General features: G+C 42.3%; 1 protein-coding gene across 7 annotated transcripts in view; it reads right to left on the bottom strand.

Annotated features, from left to right (window-relative positions):
* Positions 1 to 2418: 2418 nt before the first annotated feature.
* The window catches only part of KIF13A (kinesin family member 13A), a 215914-nt gene continuing 194272 nt past the window's right edge, over positions 2419 to 24060 (bottom strand). For 4 of the 7 annotated variants that reach the window (XM_030314776.1, XM_030314777.1, XM_030314779.1 and 1 more), the window contains 7 exons: positions 22701 to 22778; positions 19176 to 19223; positions 17989 to 18100; positions 16659 to 16810; positions 16070 to 16174; positions 7214 to 8002; positions 2419 to 3952 (listed from right to left, as the gene is read on the bottom strand). In XM_030314776.1, coding sequence (XP_030170636.1) covers positions 3932 to 3952; positions 7214 to 8002; positions 16070 to 16174; positions 16659 to 16810; positions 17989 to 18100; positions 19176 to 19223; positions 22701 to 22778 — 1305 coding nt within the window. In that variant the 3' untranslated portion in view covers positions 2419 to 3931. The remainder of the gene's footprint in view (positions 3953 to 7213; positions 8003 to 16069; positions 16175 to 16658; positions 16811 to 17988; positions 18101 to 19175; positions 19224 to 22700; positions 22779 to 24060) is intronic. The other 3 variants (XM_030314778.1, XM_030314781.1, XM_030314782.1) reach the window with 1 other exon arrangement.

Genomic DNA, 24060 nt, shown 5'->3' with positions numbered 1-24060 from the left:
TGGCCTTCTCGTGGAGCCTTCCACAGTCCAGGCTCCCCACGAGTGAGATGCTGCAGTAGCCCCAAGCTGTCTGCCGGGGCACTGCTGGGCATTAGAACACACTGCTTTCCCTCCAGGCTGGAGTACCTGAGTATTACAGGCTGACTTGTTATTTTTCAACGAAGGAGATACGCCCAATATTATGCAAAGAAACTTGTGCTCATGTTACTGAAATAAGCAAGCTCAAGGGTGAACGCAAAAATTCTCTACATCACTGTGCCCTGGTGGCATATTTTTCTATTTTTAGCTCTTTTCATTCAGAAAAGCCAGCAAGAACTCTTTTTCAATCACATCTTCTTTCGGGACTTCTTGATGATATACCAGAGAACTTTATTTTTTAAAAATAAAGATTAATCATGTCAATAGTTGTCTTTCCCCCACCCCAAACTGTTCTAAAGCTTAAATATTGTAGGAGTACCTGGGTGGTTCAGTCAGTTAAGCATTCGACTCTTGATCTCGGCTCAGGTCATGATCTCATGGTCCGTGGGATCAAGCCCCACATCAGGCTCTGCGCTGACAGCACAGGGCTCACTTGGGATTCTCTCTCCCTCTCTCTTTGTCCCTTCCCTGCATGTGCAAGCATGTGTGTGCGCCTGCTCTCTCTCTCTTAATAAATATGTAAACTTAAAAAAAAAAGCTTAAATATTGTAATTGTTTTTTTAAAAAAATTTTTTTAATGTTTATTTATTTTTGAGACAGAGAGACAGAGCATGAATGGGGGAGGGGCAGAGAGAGAGGGAGACACAGAATCGGAAGCAGGCTCCAGGCTCTGAGCCATCAGCCCAGAGCCCGACGCGGGGCTCGAACTCACGAACCGTGAGATCGTGACCTGAGCCAAAGTCGGACGTTCAACCGACTGAGCCACCCAGGCGCCCCATGTAATTGTTAAAATAAGTATTGACTAAAGCTATCTAAGCAGAAGTATTATCTTGCTCTTCCTTAACTCTAAAGGTATTTTTATGAAGTCATTCTCTCCCAAAAGCTGGTGCCCTAGAAACACAAGACTAGATTTTTGTTATAGTAAAATGTGTGTCCAAATAACTGTCAACAAATGTGAGGACATTAGTAATACTGTACTTTGGAAATCAGCTGTCAAACACATGCCTGTACTTAACTATCTGATATGGTAAAACCAGTTTGCTCTTCCCAAGTCATAATGACAAAGTTGGTGACCAAATACCAATGATCTCATTCTAGGAGAAGGAATGACAATTTGCTCAATTTGTCTTGAATTCTACTTGTAGTCATCATTTATTTAAATATTAAATGACTGTTTTCCTCCCTCGATCCTATGCTATAAAATTCAAATAACTTTGGGCCTTCCCCGCTCTCGACTTTCTCCTGGAAGTCTACGAAAGACACTCGTCTGTCCAGGACAAGCTATATCTAATTATCTTTATTTATTATTAAATGTTTTATTAAATGTTATTTATTATTAAATGTTTTTATTTATTTTTTGAGAGACAGAGCACGAGCAGGGGGTGGGAGGCACGCAGAGAGAGAAGGAGACACAGAATCCGAAGCAGGCTCCAGGCCCTGAGCTGTCAGCACAGAGCCCAGCGTGGGGCTCAAACCCGAAGACTGTGAGACCATGACCTGAGCAGAAGCTGGATGCCTAACCGAATGAGCCACCCAGGTGCCCTGACTACGTCTCATTCTTGACCTCTTCAGAAAGGCTACTGTGAGCCATGGAGATTTTTCTGACAATGTTGTGTGCTACCCTTTTAAGATAAACCTTTCATATTAAGCTGTCATTAGCCACTATGTCATAGTTGGCAGGACACTGCTACTTGCTCTCAAAGACTCGTCTGTGCGCGGGGGACACGTCCCACACCCCTCGTTCTGTCTGCTGCAGGTGTCGCACTCGTCAGTTCAGAAGTCGTGAGACTCAGCACAGCCCCCTCCGTACTCTGGAGGTGCCCTGTCGTCAGAGGCCTCTTCTTCCATGATACGTCACAGACACGACACGGGGAGGAGACTGATGGAAGCACGGGCTGAATCCCGGATCTGTCGCCGTCCCACTGACCCACCCCTCTGACCTCGGTTTTCCATCATCAAACACCTAATATGTAACAGCAGCACCTATGGCATCCGCTGCTGTGAGGATTAAGCAAGATGCTATGTTTCAAATGCTGGGAACCATGCCTCGTACGGTTGGCTGTTACTATTGAACATTGGCTGTTACTATTACCCTTCAAGCTACGGAGACACATATATATATATGTACCAATATGGGAAATTAGATCTGAAGCTAATTGGCAGGGTTATTAAAGACAAACAACCGATGTTTTAAAATCTGAATTAGACAGTCTGTATTCTAACACACACACGCACACACGGACACACACACACAATCTGTACCAATTAAATACAATAAAGTTGAAAGGGGATATAAATTACAGTTCTTTTTCTTTTTAAACAGACAATAGTAGAATACTACAGTCGGCTCACTATACACAAAAGTCATCAACAGCAGCTTTTCATTAAAGTCTCCAAAATCTTACTCATTGACTGATGCTAAGAACTGAAAAGAAAAACTTAGAGAATGTACACATTCTCTCTCTCCCACAACACATTTATTGCTGTACATCCACACCGATTTTACAGGCATCTACAGAACGAGCGCAAAAAGTACTTCCGTAAAAATTTCCACATGCGTAATCCTTCGACGTCTCCGTTACCAGGAGAACCCTGCCAATGAAGAAGTGGACAGCAGGATCACCTGCATTCTATCATCTGCTGCAAGCACGGTGAAGCGGGCACCTGTGAACTTAATAGCTCATCCCATGCCTTCAGTGTTTCCCAGAATTTAAGTAAAATTAACAACAGCAAAACCACACGACGAAAGCTACCGATCCAAAACGAAAAACCACAAAAAGACAAAAATCAACATCCCCTCCCCTCCCCAAACCCAACTCCGGGCATGTCCTTGTGTTCTCTTAACAGTAATACTGCTCTCTGAATTCCCCCTGCCGGCCAGGCCGAACCACAACCCTGGGGTAAGGAAGGCTGGAGTCGGAGCCCCAGGCATTGTCAACAGTTACCCTACAACGTCGCACCAGCAGGCGGTGGCCGGGTGGAAGACTAAGGAATATAGCTGTGAGATTTTTCAGTGTGCTTTATGAAACAGGACACAGAACAGCTACATGTGGCCTGGTAGCCAAGAGGAGTGTGGCACCAAACTCACAGTCAGACATATATGTACACACAAAACGAGGGGACAGCAAAAACGTTCAGTCTTATGTAAGTTCTTTGGTTGTAAAGAACGGCATTCTGTAACCTTTTCTGCAAAGAGGGATTCGCAACCTCATTCTTAGGCAATCAGGTCTTTTTCATCTGCTCATGTATAAGAGATTACCTAAGTGGTTTTGTAACCAAATCCAGTACCTTATGATTTTCTAGAAACCACTCATATCTGCATTTTCGTGTGCAGTCTTGTCTGTCTCCAAACAGACATACTATAGATATACATTTCATATACATCATATATATTATTTATAAAAAAAAAAAAAAGAGCATGGACTCCAGATTCTACAGTAAGAACTGATTAAAATTGTACAAGAATAAAGTTCGCTTGAATCTGTGGAGGTTTCTACACAGTGGGTGTGTGTAGTAATAAGTGCAAACAAAAATACTGCCACTTAATTCAATCCAGGATTTTCGGTTCTCTGGCTTTCCGGAAAAAGCAGAGGCTGCCGATTCCCCCGAGTGACAAAGTGCCAGCTTCTCCCAGCTCGGGAGGAGAAGGCAGGTGGCCCACGAAGCGCTTGGCTTCTCCACGCTGGTCTGGGGTCCCCGGCTGGGCCGCAGCATGTTTTACAGATGGGGCTGGTGCTTTCACGAGGCAGACCTCAACGAAGATGCCGTGGCCTGGGGGAGGCGCTGGCTGCTTTCACCGAGTGCTCGCGCTGCCCTGGAATGCAGACCCTGGTGAGTTCGAGCTCCTGATCCCCGCCCCCCTCCCCCCAATGCCAACACACACACACACACACACACACACACACACACACACACACACCCCACGTACACACAGGGCCCATTCACAGCCAGACATCACCCACTCAAGGGGCTCTCCCTGAAGGGACCCACAGGATCCGCTTTATTATGGAATCCTGTTCTAGGATTCACACTAGACAAAGGAGAAACCTTGCCCCGAAGTGAAGCTTCTAGCAAAAGTGATGACAGAAAGAAGACCCAGAGTTAAAGTAAAAAAGTGCTGTCACAACTTACTAAAACCAAAGAGTATTACAAAAACACTAAAGCAATAAAAAACAAAAACAAGGGGCGCCTGGGTGGCGCAGTCGGTTAAGCGTCCGACTTCAGCCAGGTCACGATCTCGCGGTCCGTGAGTTCGAGCCCCGCGTCGGGCTCTGGGCTGATGGCTCAGAGCCTGGAGCCTGCTTCAGATTCTGTGTGTCCCTCTCTCTCTGCCCCTTCCCCACTCATGCTCTGTCTCTCTCTGTCCCAAAAATAAATAAAAACGTTGAAAAAAAAATTTAAAACAAAAACAAAAACAAAAACACAGGGGCACCTGGGTGGCTCAGTCAGTTAAGCGTCTGACTTCAGCCTAGGTCATGATCTTGCTGTTCCTGAGTTCGAGCCCCGTGTCGGGCTCTGTGCTGACCGCTCAGAGCCTGGAGCCTGTTTCGGATTCTGTATCTCCCTCTCTCTCTCTGCCCCTTCCCCACTCACACTCTGTCTCTCAAAAATAAACATTAAAAAAATTAAAACAAATCACCATAATCCCATGTTACTCTGATACAACAAATGTTTTTGTAAATGCCACTTCTATGTTTTTATTAAAAAAACCTTTTTAAATGTTTATTTTTTTTTATTTTATTTTTTTTTTCAACGTTTATTTATTTTTGGGACAGAGAGAGACAGAGCATGAACAGGGGAGGGGCAGAGAGAGAGGGAGACACAGAATCGGAAACAGGCTCCAGGCTCTGAGCCATCAGCCCAGAGCCTGACGCGGGGCTCGAACTCACGGACCGCGAGATCGTAACCTGGCTGAAGTCGGACGCTTAACCGACTGCGCCACCCAGGCGCCCCTAAATGTTTATTTTTGACAGAGAGAGAGAAAGAGAGAGAAACAGAGTGTGAGTGGGGGAGGGGCGGAGAGAGAGGGAGACACAGAATCCGAAGCAGGCTCCAGGCTCAGAGCTGTCAGCACAGAGCCCGATGCGGGGCTCGAACTCAACGAACCGTGAGATCACGACTTGAACCAAAGTCGGACGCCCAACTGACTGAGCCACCCAGGCGCCCCTGTAAATTCCACTTTTAAAAGGCAGGATCTTTGCCAGGAACACACTATTGTGGAGCCTCTGAAAACAAAAATCAGGTCCTGTTCCCGTTTGTTGGTTCTATGTAATCCAATCAGTGGAACAAGGGGGAGGGATTGTTGTCTCCTCCTCTTCTGTAAGCCCGTGGCCACCCCCTATTATCACTGCAGCAGAGGGGTCTCTGAAGACAGACCCCCCCTGCTCTGCACTGCACTGAAGCAGTGGGTCAGCGGAGGAGAGCAGCGGCTCCCGGGAACCTGAATTTTGAAGAGGCACCCTCAATACCTCTCGGGAAGTCTGCTGCACACTTAGGTTTGAGAAGCATTAGAAATAGCCCTTGGACTTCACGGAGGAAGGACCGAAAGGCTGATCCAGGCCAGCAATGCAGATTCTGCCTGAAGACCAGAGCAAAGGAAGCCAAAGGCTCTTAAACAAACGGGTCGTTGTTTCATGGGCAAAGAACAGTAACGAGTAACTTTATTCTTAGTCTTATGTTGGGGGAAGAAAGTCTTTTGTTTTTATTGCCAGAAATCACCGTCTGGGTTTTGCAGTTTATTTAGGAGTATGCTGTGTAAGTGACTACACACGGAAATGTTAAGGGCTAGTATGAAAAGGGGGTAAAGCTTGTTGGGGGGGAAAGCCACCAAACCAGAATAACTTCCTCAGCAAAGCCAAGACCAATGGCATCATATCTTTCTAGATTATTTTTCTAGTTCTGTCTGCTCTTTGTTTTGCTAAGTTCTGGCCCTCCCATATCCCTCACTCAGCTGCAGTGGGGATGTGGGACCAAAACAGTGACCCTGGATGGAAAGAAATGGTGGCTCTCAGGAGCCCAGCCCCCAGAAGTGGATAATCTCTTATTTATTTTATTATTATCTTATTATCTTATAATTTGCTATTTTCCTTACGAGTGTTAGCAAACATCCACTCTGTTCCATTAGTTTAGGAATTAAACTAAAAAATTAAACTATTAAACTATAAAATTAAACATTATAACCAACCTGGTCACTTCCAAAGCCCAAACTTCAACTCCTCTGGGAATTCACCTATACTTCCCCCAAACATGCTTTTACCTATGGGCACTAAATGATGTTTTTTTTAAATCAATTCTACTATGCATGCCTCCCTTCCTCCACGCCCTTTTTAACACCTCTGAAATTGGGATGTGTCTTACACATTTACTAATGTAATGTGGTTTCACTGGAAGTATTTTTTGCAGTGATACATAAAATAATGGTTTATCTAGTAATTACAGAAATCACAGATTTCACGAAATACAGCCAATGCTACCTGAATGCCTTGGGATAGCCAGTAATTAGACATCTCAGGGAACGGAATGTGAGACTGAATGATCTTTAGTCATGTGAATGCTTAATTCGTCACCAACCCACATGCCTGTTAGAAAGGCCACTGGTCCAGGGCACCTGGGTGGCTCAGTTGGTTAAGCATCCAACTTCAGGTCAGGTCATGATCTCATGAGATCATGGGTCATGGGTTCAAGCTCCAAGAAGGGCTCTGTGCTGACACTGCGGAGCCTGGAGCCTGCTTCAGATTTTCTATATCTCTCTCTCTCTGCCTCTCCCTGCCCCTTCCCCACTCATGCTCTGTGTCTCTCTCTCTCTCAAAAATAAATAAAAAATAGATTAATTTACCTAAAGAAGTTATAAAAAAAAGCCACTGGTCCCATATATTCCATCGTCCATTGGACACTGCACAGAGCCAGCTGGGCAGCAGTGAGTTTGCGCTCCAGCGGGCCCATCTTCCCCGTCAGAAGCATCTGAGTGAACCTCTCCTACTAAGTCCTGTGGTGAAGCACCTCTGGGGGTCGGTGCACAATCAGGCAGGCTCCCCAACAGTACAGAACACAGAGGACTGCCTCTGGAAGTTATTACCTGTTCATTCTCTGCTGAGGAATGCAGCTGGGCAAGGCCCTGTGGCCCATCTGAGATACTCTTCCTGTCCATTTTATTGGGTAGGTTTCTTCTACTCGAAAGCTCTCCAGAAGAATCCGTCAATCCGTCAAAATCTTTCCCATCGGACACACCCATAAACTCTGTGAAAGAATGGTCCTCAAGGATATCTGTGGTGTGCTCTATGGTCACTTCCCTGGGGCAAAATTCTCTGACTGGTTGGCCATTTCGGCTGGAGCAGGCATCCTGCCCTGAACAGGAGCCAGTCCTACAGAGGGATTTGGAGTTTTTCTCAGGGATGCTTTGGGGTGATGGGCTCCCTTTGGCTAAGGCACTGTTTTCCTTGAGTGGCACCATAATTATCTTCTCTTTAAGCAAGCCTCTTTCTAGTTCTGTCAACTCTTTGTTTGAGGACGGCCTGAAATCATGCCCAAGGGACGGTCCGTAATGCTCACTGGAGTCTGTATCCTTTGTCTGAATGGCTAGCTGGTCCGAGCTGTCACTGGAAGGGACCGCCATGTCGGACAGAGTGGCGTTGGAGGCACTGTGGGAAAAGTAGCCGCTGGTAATACTGCTGGTGGTAGGGCTACGGGACACTTCTTTCTCCAGGACCCTTGAGTTCACCAAATCTACTTTCGAAGAAAACCACTCCCTGTTCTCCAAGCTGGCATTGTAAACACTGAAGTCTGCAAACTCCACGGGCACGTAAGGCTGTGAACTTATCAGCTTCCTGTTAAGAGCTTCCAGATCATTTTCCTCCTCCTCAGAGTCCTATAGTAACGAAGCAAAAGTCACTCATTAGCTCCTTATGGCGACTTTATTGTCAAGTTTTAAATACATTCCTATTAAAGGCATTCACATGTGTAGTGTTCCTGAGTTTGGTTAAATCTTGTCACCTACGGTGGACCCAAGTACAATACTCTCAGAGATCCGTGAACATAAACCCACCTAATACGTAGGAGATTTATTTATTCTGCGCTCACTCCCTGCTAATTAGAAATGTTTCCTTCCCTGGTTTAAGTGCAGTGGACTCTTAATTCATTTTAATTGATGATTAGTTTTCAGTTGTGATGATTTCCCTTTGCTAATTAAATGAGGAGAGGGACATCCAGGGGCAGAGAAGACGTGCCGCTTCGTTTGTTCTTACAATCCTTGCTTTGGGAAGCCAAGCGCAGGTAAGCAAGGTAATTTGTATAAGGTTTCTGAGCTATTTTATGGGGAGGGAGGGCAGTAAAATAAAGATCCCAACAGTGAAAGGGCCAACGAACATGATTTCAACACCCATTCCTGGTGTTACACTAAACGCTGTAAGGTTGTAAAATACTAACAGTCGGTCTAACGATGAATGCTTTTTAGGGTTTTGGAGAAGCGTGGATAGAGGATTTGGCCAGAGATGAGGAAGGGACTGAGATTTAAATGAAAATCTCCTTTGTCAAGTAGCTTTAGAATTCTGTTTGTGAAGACTGGTATATATGCAGAAGTGGGTATTCTCCATTTCCCAGTCTGTCTCTTTTGTATTTGATGGAAACCAACATAAAACATGTAGATGTAAATGATAAGGAGCACCTGGCTGGCTCAGTCAGTAGAGTATGCAGTTCTTGATCTTGGGGTCATGAGTTCAAGCCCCACATTGGATGTAGAGCTTTTAAAAAGAAGCTTTCTTTTTAAGAAGTTCTCTTTTTAAGAGAAGAAGTTTTCTCTGAAAACATGCCTTTCATTCTACGAGTATTCATCAAGCATCCACTGTATGCCAGTCATTGTCCCAAGAACTGGGAATACCAACATTGAACAAAACCAGGCATGGTTCCGGCCCTCATGGAGTTAGGATTTGGGGTCCTTGCTCTTAGAACTATCCTGGACCCTGTTTTGGTGGATGGAAATTTCATTCAGTGTAAAAGCAAGGAGACTGTAAAAACCTGGAACCAAAACGTTAACCTTACTCATTAAAGTATCATTTCAAAAGGTTGAGGCATGAACAAAACCAGGCATGGTTCCGGCCCTCATGGAGTTAGGATTTGGGGTCCTTGCTCTTAGAACTATCCTGGACCCTGTTTTGGTGGATGGAAATTTCATTCAGTGTAAAAGCAAGGAGACTGTAAAAACCTGGAACCAAAACGTTAACCTTACTCATTAAAGTATCATTTCAAAAGGTTGAGGAGAGAGAGGGGATAGGGAAGGGGAAGAAGAACATGCTTGAAGGATATGGGAGATGGCAGTTCACAAATTAACATAAATTTCATCGACTGAATTTTACAATAATAATTTCTTTTGCGTAAGATGCTAAATGGCTAAATCAATACCTTAATAGTCTTGAGTGCTTCTTAGTTGTTTTTTTTTTTTCTTTTTACTTGAGATTATTACATTTTATTGACACAAAGGATACTTAGGCCACATCACCAAAAAAAATTATGGCAACATCAGTAGTGTCTTTTAAGTTAAATGACAATTTGGAAGTGTTTAAAAACATATGGTCGCTTTTCCTTGACATACATGATTAAGAATATATCTTTTTATCAAAATGCAAAATGCCATCTGGCAGAAGTAACAATTATTTTATTGGTCTTATACATTAAATTAATTCACTGTATTTCAAAGAGGAAATATTTTCCTATTTTTCCTTTTTCTTGTGCTAGATCTATATTTATTTATATATTTATTATATATATAATATATATAAAATACTCAAAAGCTGTATAACTCAAAAATTATAATTAGGTATAACAATTAAAATTGATTTTAAATTTTGAACAGAAAACAATGTGTTTCTTAAATTCTTTCCAAACATTTCTTTAAAATTCAAATGGCAACAGCTCTTTTAACAAACCTCTCAGGTTCAGAAGATACCAAATGAGCAGGGAAATTTCTCTCTGAGTGCTCCTTAGATTTTAAAATAACTTGAATATAAATTATACAAAAGCATCAGCTGTCTTTTTTTTTTTAATTTTTTTTTTCAACGTTTATTTATTTTTGGGACAGAGAGAGACAGAGCATGAACGGGGGAGGGGCAGAGAGAGAGAGGGAGACACAGAATCGGAAACAGGCTCCAGGCTCTGAGCCATCAGCCCAGAGCCCGACGCAGGGCTCGAACTCCCGGACTGCGAGATCGTGACCTGGCTGAAGTCGGACGCTTAACCGACTGCGCCACCCAGGCGCCCCAGCATCAGCTGTCTTAATTCCATGGCTATTAATCAAAGGTGAGGGGTACCTGAGTGGCTCAGTTGGTTGAGCGTCCAACTTTGGCTCAGGTCATGATCTCGAAGTTGGTGAGTTTGAGCCCAGAATCAGGCTCTGCACTGACAGCACAGAGCCTACTCAGGATTCATTCTCTCCCTCGCTCTCTGCCCCTCCCCCACTTGCACTTTCTCTCTCAAAAATAAATAAACTAAAAAAACAAAAAACCCAAAAAACAAAGGTGAATGAGTATCAAATATCATTGGTAAAAATTCCAGAAAATTAGCAAAACAAAATTTTTGGCAACACTAATCTCGCCACCTTATTTTTAGCTACATTCTAAATCAAGTAGCATTATTAAAAAAGGGGGAGGGGGGAATGTTTGGAAAGGAGCAAAGACTAGACAGAATTCAATCAGTGGCTTTTGCCCGTATTTTATTGATTCTCTACTTGACATGTTTACTTGTTTTTTTAATTTTTTTAAGTTTATTTATTTTGAGAGAGCGAGAGCGTGAGAGAGAGCGAGAGAGTGCGCGTGATCAGGGAAGGGACAGAGAGAGAGGGAGAGAGAAAATCTCAAGCAGGCTCTTCAGTGTCAACACAGAGCCTCATGTGGGGCTCCATCTCATGAACCACGAGATCATGACCTGACCCAAGATCAAGAGTTGGTTGTTTTTCTTTTTTTTTAATTTATTTTTTTAATGTTTAGTTTTGAGAGACAGCGTGTGTGCACACGCAAGCCTGAACAGGGGAGGGCAGAGAAGAGAGGGAGACACAGAATCTGAAGCAGGTTCCAGGCTCTGAGCTGTCAGCACAGAGACTGACATGGGGCTAGAACCCACGAACCATGGGATCATGATCTGAGCCAAAGTCAGATGCTTAATCAACTGAGCCACCCAGGCTCCCCAAAAGTCAGATGGTTAACTGACTGAGCCATCCAGATGTCCCTCTACTTGACATGTTTAGACTCAAAATTGAATTTCTAGTGTTTGTATCCTTAGATTTCTTTCTTTCTTTTTTTGTAAGTAAGCTCTACACCCAATGTGGGGCTCAAACTCATGACCCCAAAATCAAGAGTTGCATTCTTTACTGACTGAGCCACCCAAGTGCCTCCCCCCCCTTTATATTTCCTTTTGACTGAAGCTGGCAAAGAAATATAATTCCCCAAGCCCCGGAATGTCTGATGCAATTAATTACTGAAAAGTTAGTTGTCGAAAAGAAAACCAAATCTTAATATGAGAATTAGTAATTTGGAGCCCTTTTTATGCCTGAAGTTATGTCTTCTCAAGACCGAGGAAAGGCCTGTCACCCTAAAACACAACTTTGCTGAATGAAATATTCAATCATAGTTTACTGTGTAGAAACAGGTACACATTTATCAAACTCACAAAGATAAAAAGTTATTCCTAAAGGACTAGAAGGAGCTTAATAAAACTGAAGAGTCTACAAAACCACCAAGAGATTAAGTTCAAATAGGGATCAGTCCATAGTGTTGCACCTGGGATGGGACTGGGGGAGGGGAATGACCCAAAGAGAGAGGCTAGAGGAGTTGGGGCAAGTTATTTCAAAAATGAAAAAGAAAACTCAGTAGAGATTAAACATTTCCCAACAGGTAAACCAGACTGAAGGCTTATTGAGTTATTGCCTTCAAGGAGAAAAAACGGGACTTAAAATTGGCTTAAACTGTGCCATAAGGGAATTTGGTTAGACAGACTTTCTACTCCAGAAATATTTATCATTGTATCTTCAAGGAGACTAAGCTAAGTACCTTCCTACTATGTCTTAAGGACAAAAAGGTTTAAAACCCTGCCCAAAAGTGAAGCATGGAGTCAAGTTCTCAAGTCTCTCTATACATGATTTGATTTTTGCAATTCAGTTCATGCAGCTGATATTTACCTATAGACAACATACCTTGACTTTAAGAAGGGATCATAACCCACATTAAAGCAGTGACTCTTGGCAAGGAGTTTCACTTGATCAAAGTCACTTTTACTTCCACATGGAATGGGGTCTGTGTTGTCCACACAGGGAGATGGTCTCTTTTCAGAAGGACTGTATCAGCCTAGGGCCCCAGTACTTCTGTCCATGGTACTAAAAGGCGAGCAGCCTTTTTTAGAAACAGCAGCAGTAGGGCAACTAAAACTGCACTATTTGGGGAAGCATCTGGAGTCCTTGGGGTCAGCCCAATTGTGCTGAGGGATGATGGAGCCTTTGTTCTTATGCTCTCATTAACTGCGAGACTTTGGGCATGTCCCTCATCTGTAAAACGGAGAAATAAACTATATGCTGTCTATGCAAGACCCAAGGGAGGGAGAAGTGATTTCCTTTCTAATCTTCTCTCTGCTTAATGACTTAAAAAGATAGACTCCAAAGGCATGTTGTTGCCTTTATGTTATTTAAACAAGACATGAAGTACATTTGTGTATCTTCCCAAATTGATCAGACAACACACTGTGCTTTAAGAATCAAGCCTCAGTAAGCTGAGTAGCTCAGTCTGTTAAGCATCCGCCTCTTGATTTTGGCTCACGTCATGATCTCACAGTTTGTGGGTTTGAGCCCCACATCAGGCTCCGTACTGGTGGTGCAGAGCCTGCTTGGAATTCTCTCTCTCCCTGCCCCTCTCCTGCTTGCGTGCATACACTCTCTCTCAAAATAAATAAACTTAAAAAAAATTTTTTTAAATAAAAGAATCAAGGCTAGCTATATGTAACTATATTCTGTTTGAAACTATCAGAAATTATTTCAAACTCCATTGATGAGACCAAACCACTGATTCACCCTCGGATTTTTCAAGAGTGTAAAAGGAAAGAGAGTGAATGGGAAACAAAAGGATAAAGCAGTGTATGTCCATTTGTAAGAGGAGAAATAAAATGAAAGCTTCCCACAGAGAATTAGAACTTCAGATCAAGCAATACCCTTAAAATCTACCAGAACATCCTGGAAAAGCCAGGACTATCTGAAATAAATCAAGCAGTTCAATAGTTTCAGAGATGAGGAGACAGAGACAGATTTCTTTCTCTTTTTTTTTTTAATTAAAAAAACTTTTTAGGGGCGCCTGGGTGGCTCAGTCGGTTGGGCGGCTGACTTTGGCTCAGGTCATGATCTCACGGTCTGTAAGTTCAAGCCCTGCGTCGGGCTCTGTGCTGACAGCTCAGAGCCTGGAGCCTGTTTCGGATTCTGTGTCTCCCTCTCTCTGACCCTCCCCCGTTCATGCTCTGTCTCTCTCTGTCTCAAAAATAAACGTTAAAAAAAATAAAAAAAAAAACGTTTTAAAACAAGTTTTATTTATTTAAATAGTTTCTACATCCAATGTGGGGCTCAAAGTCATGACCCCAAGATTAGGAGTCGTATGCTCTTCTGACTAAGCAGCCAAGATCCCCTCTTTCTCTTAAAAAAATATTATATATATATATAGGAGACAGAGGTGGGAAGGAGAGATATCGAGTTGGGGAGGAGCACAGACAGAGGGAGAGAGAGAGAATCCCAAGGAGGCTCTGCACTGTCAGCATGGAGCCCGATGCAGGGCTCGAACTCATGAACTGTGAAATCGTGACCTGAGCCAAAGTTGGACGCTCAACTGATTGTGCCACCCAGGAACCCCTCTTTCTCCTTTTTTTAAAGATTTTGTCATTATTGTTTGGTGCCAGATTTCTAAGGAGAGTAGAGGTCATTCTCTCAAGTTTCCAGCAATAAAAATGGTACCCTCAAACCCTACTCAGTAGACTTCAAGGTGCATGCAATCACACAGAGGCTAAGTGCTGCTTGAGAGTTGCTGGGTTAAGAGAAGCCAGTTCCATCCTACCCTCTGCTAGCTAAAAGTCCTGAAATGGGTTTTATGTAAAAATAACACAAGGAAAGTAAAGAAAATAATGAAGAGGCAAACTCTATCAACAGTGAAACCATCTGCTGGGTAGTCCCAGAAGGGTCATCCAGCAGTCTCCTGATGGTGTGTTCTACCAGAATGGATTGTTACAAGAAGTTTAAATTTACTACCCATGCATCATGGTGGTAGGTTCCACATCATCCAACAGATCCAACCAGCCAGAGAGCCAGAGAGTTTGCAGGGGTCATGAGCTAGCTCCTTGGCCTTTTCAGCCCATGCTGCAGCCTTATTAATTAAGCAGGGAGGTCAAGTAAGTGAATGAGCAACATATTAGGATTTAGAGATGTAGGGGCAGGTGTTGATGTTCACCCTCTTTTCCAGCAGGAACTATCGTGGAGACTTGGGACTGAGGGGCAGGGAGAACACAGAAGCAACGGTGGGGAGAGGGACAGAGGGGAGGGGGAAATGGTGCCTTTTCTTCTGTCCTCCACAGACAGGAGGAATGAGAAGGTCATTTCCTAAGGCCTGTGAGCTCTCCAAGCATGCAGGTGCATGGCCAACTGCATTCCGGGTTAAGTTCCTGTTAGGTTCACACAGTGAGCAGCAGGAGCCCATTTTAGAACCTTTAGAGGACCTCACACCCCGGAGTCTTTGGACCAGGTCTGACATGTGCAGCTGGGAAAGGAAACCTCCCACGGGCTGCCCACGGATCAGACTGTCCTCAGATGGAAACACCAACCACTCTGTCTTGTTCCAAGCTGCTTTACTTTTTCAAAGCCCAGGAAGCCACAGGAGAGTGAAAGCTCAGACACAAGAAAACTGTTTCCAGGTCTGGGAATACAGTTTGTTTTTTATTTTATTTTTTTTAAGTTTATTTATTTTGAGAGAGCATGAGCAGGGGAGGAGCAGAGAGAGGGAGAGAGAGAATCCCAAGCAGGCTCCACACCATCAGTGCAGAGCCTGATGCGGGGCTTGAACCCACAAACCGTGATATCATGACCTGAGCTGAAACCAAGTGTCAGACGCTTAACCGACTGAGCCGCCCAGGCACCCTACAGTTTGATTTTTAAATTGAGGTATCACATATAATCCCCCGTGCCTGGTATAACAGCGTCTTAAAAAAGATTTGCAAATGTGTAATTTGAAAACCAAGAGCTAGGGAAGGGCATTTTACAGGCAGAGTTTCAACCTACCTGTGGCTGAAATACAGATAAGCCATCCCAAGAGCCAGCCTGACACTGAGGGGGTTGGGACCTATTTTGCCGCCTGAGGTGCTGAGGCGGTAACGGGGGCAGTGAGGGTTTGCAGCACGGCTTCAAGCTGCAGAATCAGCTTAGCGGGAGCATCAGGCGACACGAAAGGAGCTTTCAAACATCCCCACAGCTAAGTGCATGATTACTCACTGCAAGTAAGTGCAACTCCTCTAGGTAGATTAACTTCAGAATCTGGGCAGTATGCAGAGACACATTAGAAAGATCCAGAATCAGTTAAAGCGATCTCTTTGTTACCCTTTTCAAAGACTAGAATCAGTAAGAGTGCCTTTTCCCCTTTTTCTAAGCAAGTTGATACTAAGCAAATAAATAAATAAATAAATAAATAAATAAATAAATAAATAAATAAATAAAATAGAATGAACACTTAGAAGAATCAAAGGTCATGGCCACATTCATGCAACATTTCATTACCAGTGATCACATTGTTTTCTTAAAAAAAAAAAAAAAAAAAGAGAGAGAAAGACCCAATACATTATCTTAATTTCTTCTTAAAGGATTTGGATGATTGTCTGTGAAAGGGCCTTAAAACCCACCACCAGGCAATACGACAGAAATGGTTCTGGAACTTACAATCTTCTTCTCACGTTTGCTATTGTGCTCTAGTAGCATGTTGCTGCCATTGCTTCCTGAGGGCACAATGCAGCCAGGGTTATGTGGCTGAGGTGGAGGCATGCTCTGCAAAGGTTAAGACACACAGATGCATCACACACAGAAGACGCCGACAGCCGAAATACACGGTTAAGTACGTGCAAGTTAGCAAAGCAACACAAACACTTGTATTCCACAGGAGTAGTGCGGAGATTTCGCAGGCCGAAGTTAAAACCACTGATGAAGTCTGACAAGACTACACAGACTAATGGCAAATAGCATAACTGGTTTTATCAAATTAAAAAAAAAAAAAAAAAAAAAAAGCCCATCCTATTTTCCAAACACCTAGGGAACATCTTTCTCACATGGAACGTTAAAAAAAAATACTTTGAAAAGCCGTAAGCAGAAAGAAAATAACAGCAATAACAACACACAACAAGTTCCCCCGTGACCCTGGGTGACCCACACGTGTCTACACGCAGCGCCCAGCTTGTTAATGCACACTGTCGCTGCTCCCCAGGCAACACAATTCTGTTCTTTTTTACGCGGTACAGAGAACTCTGGTACTTACCTCCTGGCTTAGAAGAGGCCTCGCTTCAAGAGCTATCCTTTTCTTATGCTCCTCTTTTACAGGCATCAGGGGTTTGAAAAACTTTGGCGGCTGGGGAGAGAATGCTTTAAAAGGACTGACTGTTAAGGCGTGAGGGTTCTCGGATGTACAACCTGGGAAGGACAAACAGGCATGAATTCACAGGCACAGAGCACTTTAACCAGCGCACAGGAAGCACAGTCATCACCTAGCCAGAGGAGGAGGATCTGGTGTAACAAAGAAATTAACATGCTGATATTTGGCTAACGATTCAAACAGATGTGGGCAAGAATGGAGATGTATCTACCGAGTCACAAAGAGTCATCAAAGGACTGGGCGGCATCGAAGAAAGCAGAAACTAAATTTTCTACCTTCTTTTCAAGATCCAGCTTGAAGCACCACCTATTAGAGCGATTTCAACTCATGCTGATTTTCCAATGCTCTGAATTCCTGGACGCTATTGTCCGTACATGCATTTGGGCTCTTTATCATTTATTATCTAATTTTCCATGTATCTCATTCCACAGTTAGAATTTAGGATCTAGAATGGTACCTTTTTGTATCTTTCACTGCATATAGCAAGTGGAGGCTCAATAAACATTCAATGAATGGATCCTGTATAAATTTTCTTGCAAGCCCCTTTTCTCCCAAGCCACTCTGGCTCCATATGGCTGAGGAACAATTCCTCTTTCTTGCTTTCACTCATTTCTGGCCGTTTAGGGCCTCTTTTCCTCCTCCTGTATTTTCTTCCCAATTCTCTGGTACAGTGTCATTTAGTAGGTAAAATATAAGCTGATTTACGTATTCAGAGAATGCTGTTCCTCTCAGGGCACTGGAAGATTACACAGTTAAGGAATAATGCTGTCACTGATCAACCTCATTTCTGGTATCATTTTTGGAACCGCTCGGGGAATCAAAAATTTCTTGTAAAAATCTTTTGAGTACAAAAACATCACACGGGTAGATAGTCTTTTGGTAAAGAATGAAGTCTAACCATAATGTAATAAGATTTGTGTGCATCTCAAAACTGACTTCAAATTCAGGAAATGATGTGGGAAAAAGGATTTGAAAATTCTAACGTGCTACACAAAAAGCCGATTATTGTTATTATCTGGAAGATATACTGGCTACAAAGCAAAAAGAAATCAAATAAGTGAATGTGACATATTCTATTCAAGAAGACAGTTTAGAAACATCCAGCCCACTAAGAATTTCAGGTTCCTATCTTATTATACGCCACTTACAAAAGGATCCCCCCGCCCCATGCTTTTCCTAGAAATTATAAAGAAAGAACATGGAAAAACAATCTCACCACTACTTTCTTTACTCCTTCGAGGCGAATCCCTGGGTAAAGTTCCATAACAGGCTATATCTTGGTAACTGGAGCTGTAGTTAGACATGTCTAATTGGTTCTCTAACCAACCCTACAAGGAAAAGACATGGGTTAACTGCAATTAAGTTCCTTTAAAAATGAGAAATGAAGCCCAGATTTGAGTTTTGTTCTAATTTTTAAAGGCAGTATGTGCACTTCCTTATTTTTATTGTAAAATATTTCCAACATATAGAAGTGTATGAATGGCTGAATAACATGACCAATACTGTCATACCCAAGATACAGCTAGAGTGTTAATGTTAATCCTGTATCATGTTTGTTCAAGACTTAATAAAATCATTATGAACAGAGTAAAATCCCCTCCTGAACCTCTAAGGTCCCATTCATTTTCCTTCCTCCCCAGAGGCAGCCACTTTTATAAATTTGGTGCGTTATCTAGGATGACTGGGTAATTTAAAGACCACAATGAAACACTTTTCAGGGTGAAATGGTTCCACTGATAATTTTGCCTGGGTAGCAGGCATACACTGGGATTGCCCCAGACATACTAGGTGGTATGGTTACTCTACTCCATATGCCTGAGATTTAAAAGTATCAAACTGGCATAAGATATGGGTATACTAGAGAGAGAAAATGTGTATGTATCATATAAGTTTATTTAATCTTACTCCAACTTCTCAGGAGTTGGCTGCCGCTAAAGACTAGATTTTAAACTTCTTGAGGGCAAAATCTGTGCTTCTGTTCTTTGAATCACTTAGTCCCTGGCATAGGGACATATATACAATATATGTTCCAAGAAATATTTGCTGAGTAAGGTGATGTTGTAATACGTCCTTAATTTTAAATCCCCGATTTTACCTACTTGAAATAATTTTGATTTTGCTAGGGTAGATATAATACCTTCTTAAAGCATTGAGTTAGACCCGTTAACACACAGATATTCCATTATGTGTAGTATTAGCTTGATACGGCAAATATGCTAACTTACAACGTAACACTGAGTGCACAGTAATTTCATATCCACTATTTGAACTTGGAAATGGACATGTAGAGACAATAATCTGAATAAGATTGAGATAGGAAATCTTGAGATTTTCAAAACACCAGGATATCCTAAATTTTCAGACTTAGATTCTGTTAATAATCTAGCCATGGTAAGTGCACACCTTATCATCTTCATCAAAGCCAGAAAGGTCTGGTCGGCTGGAGGAGACCTGTAAGACAGCAACGGTTTTATCAACGTAGTTCATATGTGTAACATAAACTACATATATAGAAATGTAGTGTCGCATTTACAATTGAAACCTGTATGACCTTCTCACGTCCCTCTTTATTCTGCAGTCCTCAGGAGTAACAACTACCCTCAATTTGGGGTTTATTATTCCCACACCAGCTTCATATAGTTACTTATATACATAAAATGGATGTACACATAAAAATATATGCACATCTTATACATAAAAGTATTACTATATGCACACATAATATATATTTTTTGCATATTTTTATAATGAAAAAAAGTGGTATTTTACCATGGTCTTTTTAATTAGTCTCATAATTTATTTGTTCTATTCTGCATAGATATGTAGGCCACTTCCAATTTTTGTCAGTTACAAACTATAATGAAATAAATTATTGTTACGGTCCCTAAGTACCACTCTAGCTGTACCCCACAATGATTGACATGTATACAATTTAGTCTAAATATTTAGACTTTATTTAGTTCTAAATATATCCTATGTATTTAGTCTTTATTTTATTAGTCTATGTATTTAGACTTTATTTAGTCTAAATATTTAGACATTATTTAGTTCTAAATATATCCTATGTTTCTTTTTGAGTTTGTTTATTTATTTAAGTAATCCCTACATCCAACGTGGGGCTTGAATTCATGACTGCGACATCAAGAGTCACGTGTTCTACCGACTGAGTCAGCCAGCCAGGCGCCCCCATCCTATGTTTCTATGAGACGCTCTAGAAGTTATACTAAGGCATGGAAACCCTGGGCTGCAGATAAGGTTTGTGTGCCTTCCACTTGCTCTTCCATAGCAATTTTAGGGTCAGCTTATGAAATCCTATAGGAGATTATGTGGGAAATTTATACATCAGTTTAAGGAGATGTGCCAACTCTTTTGACACTGTGTGCTTCCATCAATGAACACAGTCTGTCTCTCCACGAATTTAGGCTTCATTTATGGTGATAACTGCATTGAGATTTTCTGTCTTCTTGATTCGGTTTTTGTAGGAAAATTCCATTTTGTTGAAGCTTTTACACTTACTGGTATAACGTTATTCATGGTTTGCTCTTAATGCTGTCTAAATCTCCATTCTGTTTGTAGTGATATGTCCATTTTTATTTCCAATAATATTTGAATTATTATCCCAGTATTTTTTCTTCCCCAATGAAACTTAAGTAGAAGTCAGTGCATTTGACCAGTCTTTTCAAAAGCCTGCTTTCTAGCTTTGTTGATTCCATTGTTAGTTTTCTATTTCATACACCTATGTTCTAATCTTTATTATTTCCTTCTTTATTAGGATTCTGCATTTATTACCTTAACATTTATTATTTATTTATTTATTTATTTATTTATTTATTTATTTATTATTAGCATTTATTATTACCTTAACATTTTTTTATTCTGATTTTGTTTAATTTAAAAATTATCTATCCATAAATATTTCTCTGTGAATCTGTAAAAAATACAGAATTCCTCCTCCCTTTAAAAAAACAATAACCACAGGGGCACCTGGGTGACTCGGTCAGAAGAGCACATGACTCTTGATCTTGGGGTCATGAGTTTGATTAAAAAAAACAAAACAAACATAAACATAATACCATTATCACATCTTAAAAAAATTAAGGGATTCCTAAATAGTATCAGATATCTTCCAGTGTTCAAATGTCTCATAAACATTTTCAATGAACTCTGAATCAGGATCACAACAATTTGTACATCGCAATCAGAGGATGTATTTTGTTTCTTAGGGGTTTTCCCTTTTCTAGGTCATTTGTTCCCATAAAGTTTCCCTCTTGCTGAGTCCCCATTGTGTCATTTAACATTCTCTTCTGTCCCCTGTAACTATTTAGCAGTTAGATTCAGAATCTTAGAGCAGGATCATTTTTTAGGGGGCTGGAGGTGGACAGAATACTTCATAGGGGGTCTGTCTACACCTTGTAGCATAGATGTTTCCCTCGTTGTTTTTCACTCTTCTTTTTAATACAAGAGCCATACATCCCTAATAGTAGCTCACTGTTCTTTCATTTTCCCTACTGTCTAGTATTCGGCTCTGTAAGCGGAGTAACAGGGAATTCAGAGCCCAGTTTCTGTCTAACTACCACTTCCAACCACATCCCACAAGTACTGGTACATGTACCCGTTTTTATTATCATTTTGTTCTAAATACATCCTGATTTCCATTACGCTCTCTTCTTTGATACCTAAAACTTAATTAAAAGACCATTTTTTTTTCAATTTACACGTTTAGAAAATACAGAAATACACATCGTTTCGACCCCACCCTCCCTCCCAAATTTATAAGAGCTGGAATCTTTATTGTGCCCCACTCATTTCTTTTTCCTTAACCTACCCAAAATGCTTTTCATAAATAAAACCAAGAAAACTGCTGAATTAATTTATGTTGTGGATTTTTTACATACGTAGTATGAGGCTCCCATTATCAGTTTCTAATAACTGCACTGTGGTCAGAAGTAACCTGTACAAAAATGATTATGGGGGGGGCGCCTGGGTGGCTCAGTCGGTTGAGCGACCGACTTCGGCTCAGGTCATGATCTCATGGTTTGTGAGTTCAAGCCCCGCGTCGGGCTCTGTGCTGACAGCTCAGAGCCTGGAGCCTGCTTCCGATTCTGTGTCTCCCTTTCTCTCTCTGCCCCTCCCCCACTCATGTTCTGTCTCTGTCTCAGAAATAAACATTAAAAAAAAAAATTAAAAAAAAAAAACGATTATAGGGATTGTCTGGGGCTGCATTGTGGCCTGCCGTATGACAACTTTTATCAATGTCCGCCATGTTTTCAATCACTTCCAGGCAATTCTGGAGAGGAGGAAGGCAAGGATGCTGTGCTTTTCCTTGGCAGGATCTTACACCCTGCTGCTTCTGGAAAAGAGACTGCTTTGCAACTGTCCATGCCCTAGTCTGTCCTTTCGTCCCATGACAGTGTTCCCCTGCACTAGAAGCAGTTTCTGTCAACTGGATTTTCCAGATGAACCGGTTGAGGAACAGAATCCAGTGGTCGGGGGAGAGACCAGGAACTAGAGGAGTGTCTACATGAAGGTGCTGGAGCCCTGTCACACTGATGGGCAGCCCAGTAGAATCCACCAGGGCAGCTTGAACAGGGCATAGAAACGGACTCACGAGCAGCAGCCAGGATTTTTAGCTGTCTCTGCCATCCTCAAACCAACTACATGCATTTATGTCTCAAGAAACTTCTTTCAAGGACATAACTCTATGACCAGGAATCCGTAAGATCCCACTAAAGGCTCAGTCATGTGACCATACCAGCGCTCTCTGCTGTGGTTCCCTAGGGGAGGACAGGCTTGGTGCTGCGGGATGCCCACACCTCCTGTGGGAGGCCCACAGGGCCTACTCCCGCCTGACTCCAGACCCCTTACGCACCGCCCCCACACCCTGACACACGGCCAGGACTCCGCAGAGCCTCAGCAGGGTGCACTTACATTGTGAACGTTTGGCGTGCTTAGGCTCCTCCGGAGATGCCGAGCTTTCGTGGACAGTGCTTCTTTGACCGTGACCGCCTGTAAAATTTCACGATAGCATTTATTTTTTTTTCCTTCTGATAACAAAAATAACATACATTTAGTGTGGAACGTTTAGAAAATATAGAAATACGCATCGTTTTGACCCCACACTCCCTCCCAAATTTACAAGAGCTGGGATCTTTATTGTACCCCACTCATTTCTTTTTCCTTAACCTACCAAAAACGCCTGTCATAAATAAAACCAAGAAAACTGCTGAACTGATTTATGTTGTGGATTTTTTACATAGGTAGGCAGAGAAAACGCAGAGGTACCCGTAAGTATAGATGTCATTTGCAAAACCACAGTCAACTTTTATGCTGTTTGTACTTTATTCATGCAGCAATTTTGGTGGGACTCCCACTAAAGGAAGGGTTTTCTGCCAGATGCCAATCTTTTTTTTTTTTTTAATTTTTTTTTTTTAACATTTATTTATTTTTGAGACAGAGAGAGACAGAGCATGAACGGGGGAGGGTCAGAGAGAGAGGGAGACACAGAATCTGAAACAGGCTCCAGGCTCTGAGCTGTCAGCACAGAGCCCGACGCGGGGCTCGAACTCACGGACCGCGAGATCATGACCTGAGCCGAAGTCGGACGCTTAACCGACCGAGCCACCCAGGCGCCCCCAGATGCCAATCTTAGTACTTTTGTTGCTCACAAGGCACTTTCCAGTAACTTCAACTATTGCCTCCATGGATGACAATTCCTGTCTTAGAGTTCTACTACCTAGACTACATTCACCTGAATGTCCCGTTTTTGTTGCAGAAGTTAACCTCGACCCCAAAATTAGGGACATGGTAATAGCATGTGGTTAAACCTGTGGACTTAGGAGTCAAGCCCTCCAAGGTTTACAACTGACTTTGTACCACTTGTTAGCTGTGTAGCCTGTGGCGGGTTAGCTTATTACCATGGCCTCAATTTTCTCACTTACCAAAGGAGATTGTGACAGTGTTTATTTCCCTCCTAGGGTGATCTTGCAGATTAAATGAAAGACTGTATTTAAATCACTCAGGCACAGTACTTCCAGAGAAGGTATTTGATAAAATGTAGACATTATTTTAATTTTTGGTAATACTATTTTGTCCAAGTAACTACATCATATATGTGTGTGTGTGTGTGTGTATAAATGTTTACTCATTTCTGAGAGACAGAGGCAGAGTGTGAGTGGGGGAAGGGCAGAGAGAGAGGGAGACACAGAATCCGAAGCAGGCTCCAGGCTCTGAGCTGTCAGCACAGAGCCTGATGCGGGGCTCGAACCCACACACCGTGAGATCATGACCT

Source organism: Lynx canadensis, chromosome B2 (assembly GCF_007474595.2).
Source record: "Lynx canadensis isolate LIC74 chromosome B2, mLynCan4.pri.v2, whole genome shotgun sequence".
NCBI classification, from domain to species: domain Eukaryota; kingdom Metazoa; phylum Chordata; class Mammalia; order Carnivora; family Felidae; genus Lynx; species Lynx canadensis.
Note: the sequence above shows the minus strand (reverse complement) of the source record. Positions and strands in the feature narration are given on the sequence as shown.